This window comes from Sparus aurata, chromosome 19, assembly GCF_900880675.1.
Source record: "Sparus aurata chromosome 19, fSpaAur1.1, whole genome shotgun sequence".
In the NCBI taxonomy this organism is placed as follows: domain Eukaryota; kingdom Metazoa; phylum Chordata; class Actinopteri; order Spariformes; family Sparidae; genus Sparus; species Sparus aurata.
The window spans coordinates 19,967,096-19,988,763 of NC_044205.1; the positions used below are offsets into that span (position 1 = coordinate 19,967,096).

General features: G+C 44.0%; 1 protein-coding gene across 1 annotated transcript in view; it reads left to right on the forward strand.

Annotated features, from left to right (window-relative positions):
* LOC115570469 (collectin-12) overlaps positions 1 to 21,668 on the forward strand; it is a 37,553-nt gene that overhangs the window by 12,317 nt on the left and 3,568 nt on the right. The window contains exons 3-5 of the mRNA XM_030399077.1: positions 14,674 to 14,796; positions 19,707 to 19,793; positions 20,341 to 21,384. Coding sequence (XP_030254937.1) covers positions 14,674 to 14,796; positions 19,707 to 19,793; positions 20,341 to 21,384 — 1,254 coding nt within the window. The remainder of the gene's footprint in view (positions 1 to 14,673; positions 14,797 to 19,706; positions 19,794 to 20,340; positions 21,385 to 21,668) is intronic.

Here is a 21,668-nt window from a genome sequence, read left to right on the forward strand (position 1 = left end):
GCTATAGCAACTGTTCTTGGAGTGGACGACCTTTAAGACGCAATAAGCAAAACTGTAAGCATTACTCCATAAATGGGTTACATAATAAAATATTAGCCACTTTTTGATGGTTTTGTGACTTGCTGACATTTTTGACACCTCTTTTTTGAACTTTTGCAACATATTTTTTTAAAGATATATGTGTAAGAGGAACGTTTTTGTTCCTCGGTCAGTCAAATTGTTACATAAGTTATTGGGTTCTTAGTGTTCCTGTGTGGTCTAAGTTCTGCATGTGTAAGGAACTGATTAAACGGACAATGCCGGCACTTGTTTGTAACGTCTGATCTAACATATGTTGCAGTAATGGTTTCATTGTTGTGTTTTGGGACAAATTTTAGAAGAATCTTCTAGAATCAAATAGAAATTAACTTAAATCTGATATCTAGGAGGGCTAAGTCGCAGGTGACACAGATTATTAAAGATGGCTTTGACTTCACATTCTTCTAAGATTTACTGTGATCTGTATGATGGAGAATCTTCACCGAAAAATATGTGATATGATTCATCTTACTGTAGTAATCTTTGTACTGAGGTATGAAGGGAATAGCAGCACACCCACCAGTCCCAGCCAAGTTTTCTCTACAGAGACTAATAAATTGATATCATTCACTGATTAATGTTTGCACGGAAACTTTGCTTTCTTTGAGGACTTTTTTTTAATACAGTATTTTGCTTAGCATCCCATTTCGGCATAGCACGCGTTGCCGAAGCTCAAAGAGAAGGTTGTGAAGGCACGGCAGCTCGATGACAAATTGTTTTCGGTAACCAGATCTTGCTGTTTGTAGTAATAAAGTAATCATCTGCAGCACAGATTCAGTTCTTCCATCGTTCAGAGAGGAGTCCCCCGTCCCCCCACCACTTTGTCTAAATTACTCTAAACAAACAGTGGAGTCATTTAAAGCCATTGTCTGGTGTTGATTACGGCTTTCAGTAAGTGGAATCGCCTCCGTGCGATTCTCTGCCCAGATGTCAGACAGCTCCTCCCGCCTCTCGGTGCTGTCGTCCTGACTGCAGGCTGCTCTGAGGTGAAGAGCGTGTCTGGAGCGCGTCTGTCTGGACAGATTTTGGCAGTAAAGCTTCCTCGTCTTCCTGACCAGCGGCGGGAAGGGATGGCTCGCTGTCATTCAGCCTGACAGACCACGCCCCCACATCCGACCACAGACGTGGCAGGGCCACCCAGAAGGAGCCCATGATGCCTCATTACAGAAGGCATTTCCATTGTTTGACCCGCCTCGGAGAGCATCCCGGCACTCCGAGACCTGCTCCTTTTTGTACTTCCTCTTGCTGACTTTGGAGGGGAAGCACATCATTTCGTTATTTGTGGTTTCCTCTCACATTTGAATACGAAATATTTTACGGAGCAATTCATCAAAATTATCATAATTCTTTCCACCTTCTGACCGATACACATTTTGCTCTCTACGTATATTTATTAAAGGAGCAATGTGTAAAGAATGACCAGAATCTTTTAAATAGTAAGCTAACATCTACTGAAGGGTTGGGGTTAGGGCTCTGTAAGCATGCTAACCAGCTAGCCCCAGCCGTCCTGACTAGAAAAGCACTTTGTTCCACAAAAGGCGACAGACTGATGGCAACTGCACAACTTCTGAATTCAAGTTTGTCTTTTTTACATGTCATTCAGAGCCGGCATAAACATAATAAAACTCGCCAAAACAGTCTTGTTGTGTCTTTCCACAATCGCCTCCGGTTTGGTCGAAATAAGTCCTCACATCCCAGAGGAAGAGGTGAAAATATTCCGACTCAACACGCCGTTTGCACCTACCTCGAATGCCAACTCTCTCTCGCTGCTCTGCCTTTGAATTCTTGCCAATAAATTCATCCACAAATTTAAAGAAAATACTTGACTAGAGGACTAGACCAAAAGCTACACGGACATCCACTTCTTAGTGATTCACCCACCTCGCCTCATGTGTGACTGAACTCATTCTAAACCCTATTGATTCACTCTAACCACCTGACAACACGCAGACCACAATCGTATTCACATTTTACTGCCCTCCATGTTCTCTCAAAGCCACCGTCAAATGATAGAGGGTCTTATTACAAGCAACCCTGAAATCACAGAGCGGCTCTCTCCGCGATGACCATAATGTTATACCGACTTTAGCCACAAGCGACACCAGAGCAGAAACCACCGGGTCGGGGAGAAAACGTCAGTCCACAGTCGAAACACAGTAAAAGAACGAAAGAGGCGCTTTGGTGATGTTGTCCACATGGCAGAGTCGGTGACGGATGTGGTGGACATGGTGATGAGTTTGGCTGATGTGGCCTTGGCCTGTAAAAGAACTGTCCCATAGCGAATTCTCCCAACCGGCTTTCCTTCAACTATTCCAAAAATCTGCACAGCTCTTTAAAACCTTCCTGGTTTTATCTGGCAGCACCTCAGCAGAACAGGAACTGTAGCTCAGTACATTTACATTTCAGACACTGTTTGAGTAGAACATGATGTGCGACAGCAGACTGAGCTTGACATTCAATCCGACGTTACGACTGGAGTGGATATTTTTGGATTTAGATATATGACAGATGATGGGATTTTGATGGTAAATCCTCAATTGCATTCGTGTCCATTTAGCTGCTATAACCGTGAAAATGAGTGCAACCACAGCACAGATGAAATGGTCTTCTGGGATTTAAATCCTTGACAAGACAAAAGTTAGACTAGATTTACTTTTGCGATCTAAATTTCCAACAGTTTCCAAAAAAACACAAGTTTCTGCAAACCACGGTTATGTTAAAAGTTTACACCAAGGTGTTGAGAGAAGCTAAAGTCTGATTGGACTGTCTGTCGGGTTAGGAAAAGACTGAGCTTTGTCTTACCTGGTTCTGTCTCCACAAACCCGACTGGAAACTGTCCCAATGTCTCATCAGAAATATCCAGTTATATTACCACTAACACGAATGGAAAATGTGCTGATGTCTCGTCAAACATATACAGTTTTGTTACCATTAAGGCGACAGGAAATGTCCCAATGTCTCATCAGAAGCATCTGGTTTACTGCCACTAACATGATACTCAAAATACCTGGTTTTGTCTCCACAAACGCAGCAGTAAAATGTCCCAGTGTCTCATCAGAAATATCCAGTTTCATTACCACTAGTATGACTGGAAATGTTTCGATGTCTTGTCAGTTTTGTTACCATTAACACGGCTGGAAACGTCCAACAATTATACATATTTTTGCTCAAATCTGTTTTTGTCTTAACAAACACAGCTGGAAAATCGGCCGCTAAAATGACCTGATTTTGTTGAGAAAGTGAACAGTGGTTTTGTGCTTGGGCCGTCTTACCTCGGACGCCAACGCCATCACCTCCATCCAGATGGCCGAGTCAGCTCATATACCTGTAATCAGAACATGATGATGTTGATATGATGAAATACACAAATTTTAACGTAACCACGATTTGCAAAACGGCAACATTTACAAGTATACGAGACAGTAAACACCACCTTCTTTACCACAACCACAAAAAGGATGCTGTTTATGGTGTACCAGGGGACTGGGTCAAACGTTTTGGACAGTGTACAAAGAACTGAAAGATGTAGATTTGCCATGTTGTGGTTTATTATCCCAGCTGCTCATCAGAGGGAAAACGTCACGTTATTTATTTTATCTCTGGTTTTCTCCCCGACTGGCAACATTTAGATGTTTGTTTTTCCTTGAAGTACTTGCCAGCGCTCCGTCTGCACTGAGAGGTCTTTGTGGTGGTTCTCACATTTTGACTGGCACCTGAAGCAACCAGCTGGAGACCTGCAGGGAGGGTAGACATCGATTAGATGAGGTTTCGGGAAAGAAACGGAAACCAAAGGGTTCTGGAACCCTCTGGGATGCTGACTGAAAAAGATTTACGGATTCTCAGTTTTTCTTGTGTTGCAGTTTTATTTGAAAGGGAATAAGATTAATATCCCCAAACTGTGCGGTTATGTTGTGAGGTGCTGCTCTGTGATCAGTTCCCACAGTTGAATGGCAGCTTACTGAAGACGAACAGCCTCTGAATCTTGTTTTTCGTTGGATAAAGTGTTTCTTCTGTTTTTCTTGTCCTGCTCTCCTGCATTCTCACTTTGAACCCGCTGCTTCTTTTTTGCTGATGGTGTTGTGTTTCCTTCAAAGTTGAGCGTAGGCAGGCTATCAAGTTCTGGATGCTAATGTGATGGTCATTAACCAGTGGGCCACACACACACACACACACACACACAGACAAAAACGAAACACACACACTTACAAGAGAACTTCAACGTTTGGGGTGCTTAAGCTCCGATGTTTTGCTTTGTAACTAAAACCCAAGTCACTCCGTGGGCCCCAAATCCCTTCGCTGAGTAAGACCATTCCCGCTCCCCGCTCCATTGTTGATGTAGTTTTCTGGAAAGACGACCTGTTTGTGTAACTGCAGCGAGCGCTGAGTCTGTGCAGAGCCAGGCGGGGGCCTCCGGGCTCGTGGGAGGGGGCTGGGCTGCAGGACGGGAGAGGCCGTGGATACTGCCGCCGCCTGCATGCCTGTCCGACCACAGCTCATCTGAAAACCATTTTAAAGGTGTTTACTTCTCTACCTGCACCATCAGCTGGTGAGAGGTCATTAAGGTGGGATGAGGAGTGGGTAGCTGGTGAGCTGAAGGACGACTTTAGATTCTTTCAGATCGAGACAAAAGACTCAAAACAAACACACTAAAGTATATAAATACCGACTTCTATATAGTGATGAATTATGTTGCCGTCCTCCATAACTTACAAACGGTTGTTACATAACTTACTCACACAAGGAGAAAACACAGGTGATCTGGAAAATGAGAAGCTATTACTAAAACATTACATGAGGTAATAGACAAGAAATTGTTTTATTTAATATCCCAGCGTACATATGGCTCGCAGATGTTGGCACAACAAATAGAAGTCAGACACTGAAGAGACGCCGACCAAACGCTGACCTCTCGTCAATGTCTTGTCAATTAGCAAACGCTCCCCACGCTACATCTTTCAGACGGAACTCGCAAGTATGTACATATGACATACAGTACGTGCGCTATCGGGGATATTTTATTCGATTCTTTCTCTATCTCTATAGCAACATATCATCATGCATGTCTGTATTTCACATGCCGTCTTAAAGGGGGGTTGTCCGACTTCCATCTACCTGAATCCGTACAAATGCTGCATCAATTCTGGAGTACAACTCCACTCTTATCATCTCATCAGTGTTTTTTTGTGAAACGCCTTGATAAACTCACTGTACAGTTAACTTTGTCTGGTCCATCACCAAATGCCGGACAGAAAAAACAAAATACTTCCCTCGGAAGTTGGTGGAGACCAAACACAGAGCCAAAACCCTGATTAAAAAAATGCTGGGATGCTGTGTAAAAATATAAATAAAACAGAATGTGATAACATGCTCATCTTTAATTTTATATACAGAGACAACATGTATAATGTTGTAGCTCATCAACTTAATACATTTTGGTAAATACACTATAGGCTTATCCGGAATTTGATGCCAGCAACAGGTCCAAAAACGGCTGCTTGGAAAGGCTCAGTCGATCACAAGCACGAGTGAGGCGAGATCACCACTTTGTTCGCAAATTATTTGAATGCATTCTCTTTTTTTTATTTACATGTTGCACAACGTCCCACCTTTTTTGAGGGGAAAATCTAACGAATCTAACGATGGAAGATGAATATCGGAAGTGCTTCTCAATGAATGCTGGTGCTGCTCTGTGGACGTGCAAGAAAGCATCTGTAACACATTCACATTCAGCAACTTTATAAGGTGATAATGTCAGTGTTTTCAGCTCGCCCCAAGTGGCCAAATAAAATAAATTAAAGCAGCTTTTAAACGTGTCCTGTGTATATATTTTACAGCCTCAAAGAAGTGTTGTCTCACACAAGAAGAGATTTTCGGCATGTGCAGGCTGATTTGCGCTCAGTAAGACATAATACAACTTATGTGTCGATGAAAAAAACTAATTTTCTTTTTAATACGTGTCGAATGTAAGCCCGTAAACCTGTCACTGCATCAAAGCAGATCTGACACATGAATTAGAAAACCTTAATGTGGAAAACAAACTTTGTGCCTCGCTCCCCCACAGCGAGGCGGCAGACAGTTGGAGCCAGGGAGGGCTGCTGGATGCTGCAATCTTGGTTGCCTCACAATCTGACAATGCCTTGGGTTGGACGTGATACAGAGCTTAGTCAGAGATGTTCCGCGTTTCTTCCCTTTTCACCGCCTTTACGTGGACAATCTGGCCCTTGTCAGGGTCCCTGAGAAGTTCTTGGCTCGCTGTGGATGATGTGACAGGTTTAAAGTTCATCTGTCACTGCTTTCCCCTCCACCTCTCAGATCTCTAAATCATTTTGCCTTCTCACTTTCTCACATTTTTTCATCCATATTTCTGACGGAGCGTTGGCCTTGTCCCGCCTGTCATCGCTCCTCTCACCCGTCCTTCATTCACGTATTACCTTGAGCATCATGTCTCGTGCGATGGCAATAGGGGCGTATGGTTTCCATCACATGCAATAAAAGAGATGGAAATCGAAATCAGGCCACACATGGAGCACTGGTGGTGTCGGTTTTCCTGAAGGGCCCCAGAGCCATCCCATGAACCCAGAGCCCTAATTCTGCACTTCCTCCGATTGCGTCATTGGCAGGTAGAGCCTCAAAGTGAGCGCAGTGGGCACGCTGTAGGAAGGACTCTCCAAGCTGTTAAACAGTCAGTTATTAGATGAGGGTAATCATGCAGCCAGGACCTCCCCTGCGAGAGAGAGCTTTGTGCTTTGGCTGTGGATTGTGTTTTGCATGTTAACATAGAGCTGCAAGAGCTGTTGGGGATGTTATTTCCATTTCTACATCTATGTTTCTGTTCGGTGGTGGCAGCCTTTCGTATAAAGAAACCAAAATATGATTTCATTTGCAGGAATATCTCCTTGATCTTCCTCTTCCCAGCAACAAATGAAACAAATTTACTTCTGATGTCTTCTTGGAAATTTTGCAAGAAGGTTGAGGCAAAGAAGATCACACCAAGGAGATAAATTAAACCATAGGACTTCTCTTGCAATACATCAAACATCACAGATCAAGAGTATTTGAGTGTTAGAGGATCCAAAACGGGGACTGTTTCTTTTAAAAATCAAAGTAACCACAAGAAGTGTCTAAAAAGTCCCTGATTTATGTCCACCAACATTGAAAAACATGCATCTGCACACTTGTTCAAACACACACACATACACACACACCAGCGCAGCACATGATTCGATGCAGGCCACTTCAGCACGCCGTAGAGAAAGCTGAGCGGTGTGTGACTCATTCATTGAGCCATCATCTCCCTCCTGACTGTAAAATATCTTGGCTTCCATTACAGTGTGTCAGAGATCTTGTAAAAACTTCTCATTTCTGTTGGAGTAATGGAGGACAGATGGCATGAAAGACAACTGGGGTTTAAAAAAAACAAAAAAAACAATTGGAAGTGAGCAAAACAAAAATAAAACTGATTTCTGAATCAGCAGACACACAGTTTCTGTTGGTGGACAACTGTCCACTGTCTGTTGGGATGTGATTAGACTGTCGGAGGGGTAGAGATGCATTCACTCAAGCGCTGGACTTTTAAGAGATAGTCACTGTTAGCCACACAGTTTTCAAGTGTCTCATATTATATCAGTGTTTCTATGTTGGATCAGTAGAATGTTGGGAAAATACGTTACATTGTGTTATGTTAATTTACGTTGTGGTACGTTGCGTTACTTTGCGTTACAGTATGTTATGTAACATTATGTTATGTAACATTATGTTATGTAACATTATGTTTTGTTACGCTGTGTTACGTTGCGTCACGTTACGTCGTGTTACGTTACGTCGTGTTACATTACGTCGTGTTACATTACGTCGTGTTACACTACGTTGTGTTACATTACGTCGTGTTACACTACGTTGTGTTACATTACACTTTGTTACGTTACACTTTGTTACGTTGTGTTACCTTGTGTTACCTTGTGTTACCTTGTGTTACGTTACACTTTGTTACGTTACACTTTGTTACGTTATGTTGTGTTACATTGTGGGGAAAGTATGTTATGTTACTTTCGCTGAGATAATATGTTCACCTTTGGTTTCACGCGGGATATAAACAACGGTCTCCTGGGTGAAAGTCAGAGTGTGTTTGACTCAGGACTGAATAGGGCTACTAGAAGTTGCCATCTAACAATAACTGAATAAGTCAACATGGGGTGTAATAAGCCGCTTGCAAAGGGCAGGGACAGGGTGCAAAAGGTGCCTCGACGTGACAAATTATCCAGAGTATAAGAGAATGAACTCTACCTGTACAAGGCTCTCTTTTGTTGTTTAACCAGATGCCAACAAACATTTGTGTATGTTGATGCCCGTCAGTGGTCTTAGTAACTGTGAGGTCACACAGGCGGGAGGTCGAGGTGGTATGATGAAATACTGTGGAGACTATTGTTTGTTTCCTGTTTCCAGGCTGACAGTCAGCGTTATTTTCTTTCAACCGTGACCGGGTCATTCTCCAACCATAACCACATATTACTGTAACCATGATGACGAAGCAAAATTGTATCCCAAACCAAGGTGTTTCCCCAACATTATCGACTTATTTGGAGCCAAATCATGATCTTTTGTGCCTAAACCAAACCCGATGTGTCACATCATTAAATGTATTTTTCTTTTCGGTCCATGTTCTCTCTGTCTTTCTTTTCCATTGTTTCGTCTTTCTGACCCTCTTTGACCCTTCTTTGCTTCATGTCTGTGCTTTTTGGCATTTCATTTTCCTCTCTCTTCCCCTTTTTTCTTCCTTCTTTATTTCTTTTGGTCCCTTTTTCTTTTACTACGTTATTTTCTTTGTCTCAAACTTTCCTCTGTCCTTCCTGTATGCCTTCTATTGTTTGTTTCTCATGTTCTCGTAGTTAACTTTTTCTTTCTTTCTTTCCTCTGCCCTGAATTAGTGGAAACTAAACATAAAAAGTTACCGCTTCTTCTTCACTAAAACTTCCAGTACTGTGTAATTCTGAATAATTAACAGAGACCCACACTCATTTACTTTCGATTCAATCAGGTCTTACGAGGACTTTTACTTTCTTCTTCCACCGCTGTTCTTTGTCCTGATCTCCTCTCTTTTGTCTTTGGTGCCAGCTATAATTCACTGATTGCCCTCTTGGAGTAATCTGCACTCCGGTGGTTCCTGGAAAGTGGTTGCGAGTGTGTGTTGGGCAAGGCAGGGGTCCAAATCACAGCTTGTGTGACCTCAGCTCACAGCTCTGTGTTCTCATCCGTTACTATAGCGTCCCTTCTGCTATTTACTGTAAATAAACATTGTCTTTTAATGAGCAAGGCCCACGTATCCGCCGCGCTCTGCTGTGGACATTATTGCGCTGCGTCAGGGGTGAATTAATGGGCGTGTTGAGATGAAAAATTTGATGTTCTGGTAATCCTTTGTTACAGGAAACGAGGCTGGTGAAAGACACAGGCTTGGAGGCACTTAATTATCTCTAAGGTGGACATTGTCTGGAGGAACATTTTGCAGGAACAATGGGTGACTGTATGCTGCCAAAACACATAATAACACGGGAATCCATTCATATTAAAAAACCCACTTGTTTTGGAAAGTCTCTTTGTCTTTGGAGCATCCTTTTCTCTGCGCTTTGAGCAGTAAAAGTGTTGTTGTCAGCTTGTGGTCGGAGCATCCTGGACGAGTGTTGTTTTTGCGGCCGTGGTTGGTCAGAACCGACTGTGTCTGACCGCGCAGGCGAAGGGGAAAGATGACGAATCAGTGTCTGATTTAATGACGAGCAGCCAAACTAAAGGAAACAGAGTCTCTGATGTTAAACTGTGAACAAGGAGGTCAGTGTTCACGTATGTTTTTCCACAGTTCTCAGATATTCATTAGGAATAGTTTCACTCCAGACGAGTCCCAACGTAGCTGCATTTCGTGTCAAAACCCCAAGATATTTCATCCATGTGTGAGGATTTGTGCATCTGGGCTCGGTTAGCGTGACAGATATTTGAGAACGCGTGAAAGACGTTCGTCCTGACTGTCTCATATCCATCTGGACATTTGTAATGTTCAGAGAGCGCTGACCTGTTCCAAGTGTCTCTGTGCACTTAATGATGTTTGGTTTTCTTATTTTGATTGTCCATCACTTCTTCAATGCTTAATATCTTAATATCTCTGCTGCCAGAGTTAAGAGGACTCAAATGTGACAATATACTTTACGAAGCCACGTCTCATGTGAGCATGGTTATGGTAATTTGCGGGTTAAAAGACACGTCGGCGTCTTGAGTTGAAACTGAGCTATATTTGTTGGAAAACAAAACCTTTACAGATGTCTACAGTTACTTCTAACCATCATTTTACCTGATTCTAATGTGTAGTTAGGATCTGCTTCACATTGAAATGTCGTCATTGAAATGCTGTTGACAGAACAGTTATAGCTAACCAAGGCGGTTTCTTTTAAACCCATTTTAAACTTGTTAAAACCTTAACTCTGTGGTGGTGACTGACAGTACGCAGAATCTAGCATTACTAAGGATTAACACAACATTATTGAAACTGAGTACTTCTTTTTGGTACCGACCAAAATGTTTATAGTTCTTTCAAGTGAGGACAGCTGTCATCGATCTGTCGCTGATCTGCTGATTCATACTCTCCTAGCAAGCATTGCATCATCCAAGGAAGAGACCGGTTGTTGTGTTCGGCAGGATTTAATAAGGAAGATGTGTCTTTTGTAAAACTAAGAACTCAAAAATGCAAACAAAGAGTTCAAACCAGACATTAATGCAAGTATGGATTATTGATGACGAAACTACAGTCATCAAAAACAGTGTACTCAAACTTGAGAATAAGTTTCATTAAGATGTTAATACAATTATGAATATTGTATAACTTACGTGTGAAGCCGTTTGAGTGGACTTCAATGGAAGGATGAAGAGGTAGTGGCAGTCATCACTTTGTGGTACTAAAGTACGAAGAAAAGAAACAAAATTGACAATTCCACTACAGCAAGCATATGCAGGTTTTTTTAATGGGGGTAAATCCAGTTACAAATAAGCAGTTGACTCCTTTCTCGTTAAAGAGTAAGAAATGCCAGATGTTAGCGGGTGTTACTGTTGTTTTTTGTCCAGTGTGAAAGGGTCAAGTTCTTTATTTGTCTTTGATCACTTTTGTCCCACAATTTGTCCCCTCAGAGTTGCCGGAAGGTGCAGTGAGTCAGCTCACCATTGTAGTCGCCCGTGTTTCACCCAGCAGAGAAAACTGTCTCCATCACCGACACGCATTAAAGGTTTCTTTGCGTCCGCAGCACATGTTCGCTATTCTGTTGCGTTCAGCCTCGAGGTCGATAACAAAAGTAGCCAGCAGTGGCCCTGAGGAAGCTAAGCTATGAAAACTTCAAAAACACTCTCGCACAGCAGCCGCCAACATAACCGAGTCTGTTGGGTTCACCTAACTGGGTTGGTGCAATAATAAGCAAATAAGAAATGAGACATGGACACTAAACGATTTCACAAACACTAGTAACTCTTGCTTTTCTGCAACTCTGAGGGGACATGCTGCGTGTTTGCGCTCTAGTGAAGCATCTCTTAAATCACAATGATTGGCCAAACCCTGATAACAATTTCCAAGAGTCCAAAGGGACGTCTTCAAATCGCTTCTTTTGTCCCAAACCCAAGGACTCTTCATTATCTGTCACGAATGTCAAAGAAAAGCAGCTAATCATTTCATCCTTTAGAAGCTGGAACCAGCAAATGTTTGACATTTTTGCCTGAAAAATGTCTGGAGAGAATAATCGATCATGGAAATAGTTGGCAGCGGACTCTCCTTCCATCGACAGACCGTTGCGGCTCCGACCCCAGTCATCGTCCTGACGCCTCACTCAGCAGTCCAGTCCGGCATCTGTCTCCTTATTTGTGCCGCTCATCCAGGAAGTTACCCGCTGGGAAATGAACAGCAAGCAGGTCGTAACCCCCTGATAGAGCCACAGACAGCCCACTGGTGTGTCGACACTCAGGGGGGTTGAAAAGATTACAGCTGCTCCGTCTTTCGTCTGCTCACGGCTGTGAAACCCAAATCTCCCCTTTGTTTGCCGTGTTGTTGGCGGCCATGTGTTTTGTGTTTTGCCAGGTGTCCTCCGTATTTGACAGCCAACTTAAAATTCTGCGCCGAGCATCTGAAGCTCATCAGTCAAGTGTTAGCAGTGAAATGGAAAAGCGTGTAAGAGTTTATACCCTGACAAAGTGTTTGGGTATCGTCTCAGCGCAGCACATTTGTAAACACTGTCCGCCTGTTTGGATTGGAGCAGCGAATTTGTGCAGCAGCGCTTTGATTGCTGTGAACTGATGACCCGATGTGTTTGCCGTATTGTGGAAGCATGCGTGAGCTGACACTTCAAACACGTCAGCGGTTATGAACGATGCCCGAAAACGCAATCATTCACCGTGGCCGTATTCCCAGAGTGCACTGCTCTGCTTACAGTTAAACCGGCGGCGAAGGGGAAGACGTTATGTTTCGCACACAGCTGTGTTTGCGAGCACGCTTTGTGCTTGGTTACCCGCTCCACGCCCAGAGCTGGAGCGGGCCTTTTAACAGACAAATGTCTTTCAGGCAGATACACTTGTTAAAGCATTTTAAGGAGCCTGTTGAGGCTCTCTTGCGCAATTTGGACGCAAGCATCAGCTCGTGTTTTGGAGCTCTTAAAGCTGATGTCATCTTCTCCTGACGCTACAGTTTTTTTAATCCTTTTTTAAAAACTCTGATGTTTCTCAAGTCGAACTGGAACGGTTAATCGATTAGTTGTCAGCTATTAATTTAACCACCAATTTGAGTGAAAGGAAAAAAAAAGTTTTGCTGCTTTATGTGAATATTTTCTGGTTTCTTTTCTATTTCTTCTATGAAAGTAAACAATATTTTGGGGTTTTGCACAAAGCAAGACATCGGGCAGTTTTTTTAAGGTCACTGAAAAAGTTTGAAGTGTTAAAACTCTCTTAAGAACCATATAAGTAATGGCGACACTGCTTCCAACTAACCTCAAGCTTCCGCACTATCATACCTCGGTAGGTGTTGTAATGTCCTGGAGAGGACAGAGACTCAGTGCTCAAGTGCAGAAAAAGGCGAAGTTCAAAATAACGTAGTTGGTAAATCGGGCAGTCAAACGCTGGTTGTCAGTCCAAAACAAGCAAACACACCCAGAAAGGCAGTAGACAAAAATCCCAAAACCAAATGATAAAGGTCAACAAAACCAAAGAGACAAACATACAAAGATGCTGGAAAGTGATGGCCGGTCGAGTGCGACTGTAGACGATCTGGCAGAGGAACAGTGAAATCAGGGGAGTATGTGATTACTGGCAGAATCAGGGGCAGGTGAGTAATGAGGTGTGGATAACCAAAACTGAAATCAAAGGAGAAGGAAAAAGGAAATATAGCGTGCACAGATTTTAGCCAACATACATCTGAGATAAGCTAACAAGGGCTGGGTTCGGTGAGCGTCTATACAAGCAGATGAAATAAAGTACGTCTGAATGTTGGCCTGTGTTGTCCTTGGCAAAGACTCAAATCCCTGGAAGTATTAGATTTGAAAACCTTTTCAGCTCTTTTTTTTCCCGCCTGTGCTCTTTACGGTAAATCTCATGTTCTCTCAGGTCGGCCTCCCTTCCAGCTGGACTCTGTGTCCAACCGAGGTCTGACACTCGGCGGCCATTAACAATCCCCTCACACCCATAAGAACGAGTCAAGTTGTTAACTTTGGCGTCCAAACTCCCAACTAGGCCCTGACGAGCCAATCGGCGCTGCATTTTTAATTTCTCAGAGCGTTACCTCATCTATTACGAAGCGTTTGAACTCGATGTGCGGTGAAACCTTTGGCGCTAAACGGTCAGTGCGCTTTGAATAACGTGTGATGTGATTGACCGGTGTTCACATGGCGACAGTCGTCTGCAGCCATGTTGAATAAGAGTGATTCCTCCATATTGCAAATGTGAAGTGAGTTTCATTCCAGGTGCATGAAAGGCACCCCCAACCTCTCTCTACACACACACACACACACACACACACACACACACTTCCTGGATTGGAAATGAAACGCAGCTGTGTTCCCGCCAGCGTCTGTGGATCTCGCCACTCATCTGTCATGAAAGATATCACCGGAAAGGAATATTCCACAAGTGTCCCCAACAGTTAGCTTCCAAAGTCAACTGAGAGAAAAAGAGCTCAAAGGTGCAGATTCACAAAAATGTTGCACACGATTAAGTTTCAGGGTTTCTCACCGTAAAAGTCGCGAGGGTCTGTGTCCCTGGGAAGGAATCTTTGCGCAGAGACGCGGAGTTAAAAAAGAGGAAGTTTGCTGAGTGAAGTCTGAGTTCAGGAAAATAAGCATGTCGCCGAGTGTAAACAAGTCAGTTGGGGGGGATTGTTTTTGTGTCCCCTGCCCCTTCACCACCCGGGCCCCGAGGGATCTGCTGGACCCTTTAATGTAGACTCCAGGCCTGTTTGTCCAGATGTGGGACTCCTGGACATGGAGAGTCCCTAACTAACGCCAAATTCTACCCACATGTCCCAGGAAAAATGCACAAAAGGCAGCAAAACTCATTGAGTGATGTGGTATTATTTTGTTCTTTTTCACGCAGGGATCCAGGAGGGCACCCAGTGCACCAAGTGTAAGAATGAGTGGGCGCTGAAGGCCTCCATAGCTCTGCTCTATGTGCTGTGTACCCTCCTCACCATCGCTGTTGCTGTGCTGGGATATAAAGGTAAGACAACAGCCCAGTCGCCAGAATAAATGTTGGCGTTGCATGTTTTCTGCAAACCACAGATAGTTATGGATGAATCTCTACGTTTCAGTTTCCTGTCGACGCAGCGCTGGGATTTCTTCCCTGGTTAGGATTAAGCGCATAATAAAATCAGTTATGGGTAGGAAAAGATGCAAACATCTTGCTAAAACATATCTGCTTCTGTAGCCAGGAACTTTGCAACAAAATGTCTGAACATCTCATAGAAAACTATCTCTGGTTTCATCAGATTGGTATCAAAATTGCCCGTCTCACGAAAAAATACCCACTTTCCTTTTGAAGAAATCAGAAGAAAAAGTCTGTTCATATCGATGTCGTCTGAACTATGTTACATATAAATGTTTATGTGATTCATATGAACTGTAACATTCAACATATCCGCGGTTTGCAGAAGTGTACGATGCCAACGTATGAGTCTGGCTCACCACGCTCCTGACTCCTCCATCGCTGCGATCTGATGGATACAATTACAGGGGCGCCGGATGACAAACATCTCTAAACATCACCTCACTGATGCAATTTGTTTTCTAAAAGGGTTCAGATGATTTGCTTACAGTGTGCTGAGAGACAGCAGGCGTCCAAACATGTCATTTAGCTTCTCCTAGTGCCGCCAAGAAATAAAGAGCGTTGCCGTTTAATGAGTGTATGAGTAAGACCGAGGCCTCGTGTGTGTGTGTTGGTGTGAGAGGGAGAAGGAGTTCCTCGTCACCGGAGTGGCTTTTTGTGCGTCCAAGCATGACTTGAATTTTCTTTGGCAGTGTGTCTTTGTCATTATTTCAAGGAAATAGATCGGTAATGGAAAGTATGAGGAGAGGGTTACCACACCTAGAGCGAAAAATCTGCATCTCCAGCAGTCAGAAGTCACTCGTACGTACAGATAAAGAGTCAGTTTGGAGAGAAGGATCAATACCACCTCTTATGTACTTCATCTGTTAGCTTAGCTTAGCACAAATACTGTAAGCTGAGGGAATCGGCGTTCACAGCGTTGGCTCTGTCCCCCCTCTTTCTGATCTGTCTCCACCCCACAGCCTCTGTTTTTTTTGGGGTTTTTTTTTTACCGAAACCGCCGAAGCTCACACCTCCAGGGAGGTTCCTCCTCCGCCTTTGTGGATCTGAACTTCCTGGTTGGCTCTCTTACATTTTTCTCCAGGTCGGTAAACGGTCCCGCCGTCTTTCGGAGAATTTGAACTCTGAATGTTCCTGCCATAATTGTGCTAAACACTCCCATATGCGACGGCGCACCGCCTCCTGCTTTTTTAGTTTGTGAAAACGGCATGAAGTTACCATGTTCGGGGGTTATCTGTGTGCCTCGAGTACATTAACAACACCGTCCTCCTGCTCTCTGAGCTGTCGGCCCTACTTGTTCCATGCTGCATGTTTTTCATGCGGGCCTAATTGATCCCATATGAGCGGTGAGTGAACTCAGTGCAACTCCAGCAGAACCCACTGAAATTGGGTTTTTACTGGCGCTGAAGCACTGCTCTGTCAAGGGAACCACAGCTCAGCCTAAACACACTCCCAGCTCCAGATGGTTATGTAGTGAGACCCGGAGAGCTCTATGCACTTAACATGTGTGCTCCTCTCTGTCCTCCGTCAGTGACCCGCAGAAACGTCCTGGATGTGGCTCCCTTTGTTCTGATGTAACTTAACCTTAAAGTCTAGCAGCGACTCAGTGACCTCCGGTGATCTCCCATACAGCCTGTTGTCTTGATTGACACAACCAAAGGCAATATGAGGTCGTCTTTGGACTCTGGAGGGTTGAAATCCCATTAATTTTCTCTCACAGATTAAGAAAAGAGGTTTGAAGAGGACATAACCTGAGCATGTTACCTCGCTCACTGTGTGAATGTCTTTTACTCCAAAAACAAACTGGTTTTAATTGTTCAAAAGTGAACAGTACCCAACTCTACCTGCAGGTTGCCCTTCAGGCTGAAGGTACAACCACCCCCAGTAGCCTCTTTGTAGCCTGAGAGGCAAAATTAGGGGCAAAATATTGTCCAGGATTCACTTGCTGCAGCTTCCTGTAATTGATGTGAGTATTGGTATCGATTAAAAGCGGCCAAGAAGAACACATCAAACTGTAGATCAACTCCTCTCATCCGGATTTTAGCAGCTTGTCAGTCAGAGGACACTGACAACGCACGAGGCGAGCTAAAACTCCTCATTGTCAATTAGTGGTTGAGGATATAGAGTTATTTAATCTCTCCAGTTGAGTTTTAAAGAAGAGATGAAGGTGACATTTTACACAGCACAATTATTTGAATGATTTAAAGTGTAAATGTTGATCATTTCTTTTATCTCGTAACAGTTGTACAGTGGGTTTTGAGATTCCCGCTGATAGAAATGATTGAATAACCAAAGCACGGAGTTTACAGTTCACTCACTTCTTAACTATTTATACTTTTTCTAACTTTTTTTTTTTATATATAAGGAAGTTGGATTTTACAAGACGGGCAGTTTTAAGAACCACCCACACAAGAGCTGGAAGGAGTTCAAACTGGGTACAAAACGGCTCATTTTTACAACATTTGGACTAAAATAAATATATGCCTCTCCTCTAGAGACCTGTTGCAACTTCTCTGCATGTGTGTTTTATGGTTAATTTTGCCACAGTGTGATGCAACGAGTCTCTCTGGAGGCCAGTACACGGTGAGAACATGTGGACAAGGACCAGAAAAGTGTATGTGGGAGTCTTGCTTGTGTTAGTCTCATTTTCTAGACCAGTACATGTGTAAGTGTTGGCGAAAGGAACAATGCGACACAGGTGTAAACTGTAGATGGTTCAGCCTGCGGACTTGACGTCAAAGTGTCGTTTGTGCTATGTGATGCTTAAGTGTACGTTCTGTCCCTGGAAATGTGTCACATTGAGTTTGATATGTGGAATTTCCTTTCCAGCTCACCATTTTCTCTCCTTTCATGACTGAGGATAATGGGGTAATCCCTGGATAACATTATAGGTTCAACTGGTTTTAGATGTGTTTATTTGTTCCATGAGACGACTTTGGGTGCATTTATAGGACGTCTAACTGGGTTAAGAAAGGAAACAAAAAGCAGCTTTGACCATATTGGTTAAACATTCATTTTCCAATTTGAATTTTCCCAAACATTTCAGTGTCAATAACTCAGGGGTAACCAGGAGGCAATTTTCCATAACACTAAAAAAATCCTCTCTGTTTGCAGTTAGGAAACAGAAGAACAATTTTCATTTTGCTCAGCTCTTAGATTTAGAACTGGAGACTTGTTTTCTGTCTTGCGGAGAGATCGGTACGCATGTCTGTAGGGTAAACGTAAGGCTAAAGTAGAGGACAGTTAGCTTAGCTTAGCACACATATCGGGCTTTCTAGCTGAGAGTTAGATGAGAAATTTGATACCTCTCTTATGTCTGTCTGTTAAGTATGGAGCCGCCAACAACCACCGGCTATCTTAGCTTAACATAGAGACTGGAAACAGGTGGAAACAGTTAGCGCTGCTCCCTAAAACATCGTAAAACCTTAACATGTCGTATTTTACATTTTACATTTTTCATTTTTTGTGCAGATTAAACAAATGCAGTGTAACAAGGCAACTTGGAAGCTTTAGAGATGTTAGCAGGCTGCTTATGCTACTAAACCAGGCTTGTTGTGTCACCCTGTTTCCAGTCTTCATGCTCAGGTGAGCTAGCCAGAGGATGGTGGTAGCTTTATCAGGCTTGTGCTTATGTCTGTCTGTAGAGCTACCTCCAGCTATCTTAGCTTAGCATAAAGTCTGTAAAAAGCTTTAGAGGTGCTAGGAGGCTGCTTTTGCTCCCTTTAAACAGAGCTAGGCTAACTGTTTAAACCTGTTTCCAGTCTTTATGCGAATGCAGCTAGCAAGAAGAAGGTGGAAGCTTTGTCAGGCTAGTGGTTGTGACAGCAAAGGATGAGATGTAAAGTTAACAGTTTTAGTTAGCTTAGTTAGCTTACCTCTCGTCCAAGAGTACGCTTGCTAGTATGCTTCCTTCTCTGCAGACATTGCTGTTGAGTTTAGGATCAGGGTTTTATGGGGTTTTTCGAGTGCTGAGTGCCCCCTAGTTCCATCATTTCCGAGAGGCGGCAGACATTTTTACTACCAGTATCTCCATCACTCAAATTCTCACTCTTAGAGTTAATCAAGCCATAAAAAATGCGTTACCTGTGTCCTCGTTTTAAAGGAAGGATGTATTTAAACCAGCTCATCCTGTCTCTCTGGTGACTTGACCTCTGGAGGAGCAAACAGGTGGGATGCAGCTTCCCAGCAGAGGAGCCCATGCAGTTCCTACTTAGAGGAAGTGTCACCCTGTGGGCTGATTCCCAGGAATCCCAGACACATTCCAGAGGAAATGAACGCCGGTGTCGCCTGTGGGGGCGTGAAGAGCCTCCCTGCCACAGCGTCTGTCTCCTCCGGGCTGTCTTTGATCCGCCTGTTTACTGAGGACCCCCCCTAGGTCACTTCCTGTCCCCTAGGGCCCTCGCCAGTGTCTCCCTGTGCACCTCAAACCGCAGTCTCAATCATTGACCACCCACTCCATCTTTGCTGAGTTGATGTTTCTCCATCCCTCCTTCCTCTCACCCTCAATTTAACTGCAAGCCCACTCCAAATTCCGTTTCTTCCACGTCCCTCTCCCTCTGTCACACTCCAAATCTTGCTTAAACCTGGAGATTACATTAATCAAGTCCACCTTTATTACATGCCTACAAGATATGTAGAAACATCTCTTATAGGATCTGTCGGTGAATTTCATCGGTTTCAACTCTGATCCCTTTTATATATGATGTCTGTGGTTGCAGGCAGTTGTGGTCTGTTAATAAAGGACAGAGCCTGTGATGAGACTATGACACTAACCTTTGTCCTACCTGTCCTGTTTTCTCTTGAAGTGGTGCAAAGAGTTGACAGTGTGTCTGAAGGTATCGCAAACTATGGAGGAAAGATAATTGCTGTGGAGACTGATCTGAAAAAGCTAGGTAAGTTTTATGTACAGAGGGGTACAAAAGTCTGAGACCAAGTTGAAAATCTCTCTGAAAGTGAAAGAAAGTGTTAGAAGTCAAAGCAAAGAGGGGTCAAATGATGGCCAGACTAAAGGTCTCTAATGCGGCAGTGCATGGACCTCTAAAACACTTTATAGAAGGTGGATCAGTTGGATCCAAATGTATGATCAGGCAGACCCAAAGTGACCAACTCATCAGACAATCACTACATTGGATTAGGTCTTTGAGAGATAGAAAAGCAACCTTGTCACAGATGTGCTGTTTGTTCAGGTTTTCTGCAAACGTGAGGAGTCCATGCGACCTTGAGTGCATGCTGTCGTTAAAGCAAAAGGAGGACATACCAAATACTAAGATATTCCGAAATTCGTCTGCATTTTTATTTGCATTTGAAATGAATGCGGGATGGAACTATCTTGACTAGTGGCCTCAGACTTTTTGACGCCTCGCATGTGGGTTTAAATTTGCCTAAAAGTTGCACTGAGGCTGTTTTTTTGTGATTTATTGTGCAAATCTCTGTCCTCAGATGATCAAGCGGGGGAGAAGTCAGAGAATACCACCACAGAGATCCAGGCTTTCAAGAACAACATCTGGACTCTCCAGAGGCAGCTGTCTGCGGTGGAGGAACGCATCCACAGCGATCAAGCTAAGCTGAGTCAGCTGGAGCATATTGGCTCAGACATCCAGAGCAACCAGGGCTCCGTTCAGGGGCTGCTGGATAGCAACACTGCCACCTTGCACTCTGTAAATAGCACCCTGCAGTCTTATGGCAGCATCATCGGGGGTCTGCAGGAGGACACAGCCAGGCTGCAGCGAGAGCTCCAGCTGCAGGTGAAGCTTAAGGATGAGGCGCTGCTCAGCATCAGCAGCCTAAACTTCACCCAGGCCCAGCAGAGAGGACTCATCGCCGTCCTGCAGCGCTCAGTAGACGACACGAGCCAGGCCATCCAGAAAATGCGCAATGACTTTCAGAGCCTCGAGCAGACGGCCCGACAGACGCGCTCTGATACCGAGTGGCTTCGCGGTAAAGTTGAAAACCTGCAGGCTATGGCCAGTAATGCCTCCACTCTTGCAAAGGCCAACAACGACAGCCTGGAGGAAGTGGGATCACAGCTCACTCGCATGTCCAACGAGCTGCAGAACATCAGCAGCCTGGCTGACGCTCATGACCAGACCCTGAGGGAGATTCTGGACCAGCAGAGGGACTTCAGAAACCTCACATCCACCAAGTTTGACCGGCTGGAGGTGCGGCTTGATGAGTCAGAGCAGAGAATGGACCGCGTAACTGGCAACATGAGCTTCACCACGCAGCTCCTGGGCGGCATCAACCTCAGGCTGAACGATTTACGCACCTGCTCTGAGACCGTCGGCCGTCACTCGGACTTCTTGCTAAACCTCAACAGCAGCATGACAGATATGAGTATGGATGCAGCCAGCCTGAGGTCGCAGCAGGAAGAGCTGGCTGCCCGTTTGGACAAGGAGGTCATCAGCCTCTCGAATGTCATGGAAGAGATGAAGCTGGTGGACACCAAGCACTCACAGCTAATAACCAACTTCACTATTTTAAAGGGTGAGAGATGTGTGACTGTTGTTAAGTTAAATGTTTAAGTGTAAGAGGAACTGTTTGACATTTTAGGGTTACGATAAGCAAGAAGACTTTTACCACTCTCATGTTTGTACATTGAATATGAAGCTACAGCCAGTAGTTAGGGTTAGCTAAGCTTAGCACAAAGACTTGAAAATTGGGGAATCGCTTGCCTGAATTTGTCAGAAGGGAACAATATCCACTGAAGAAAGATTTTGGTGGTTCCTGCGATTATGTGTCAGGCTAATAAGCTAAGCTAACCGGCTACT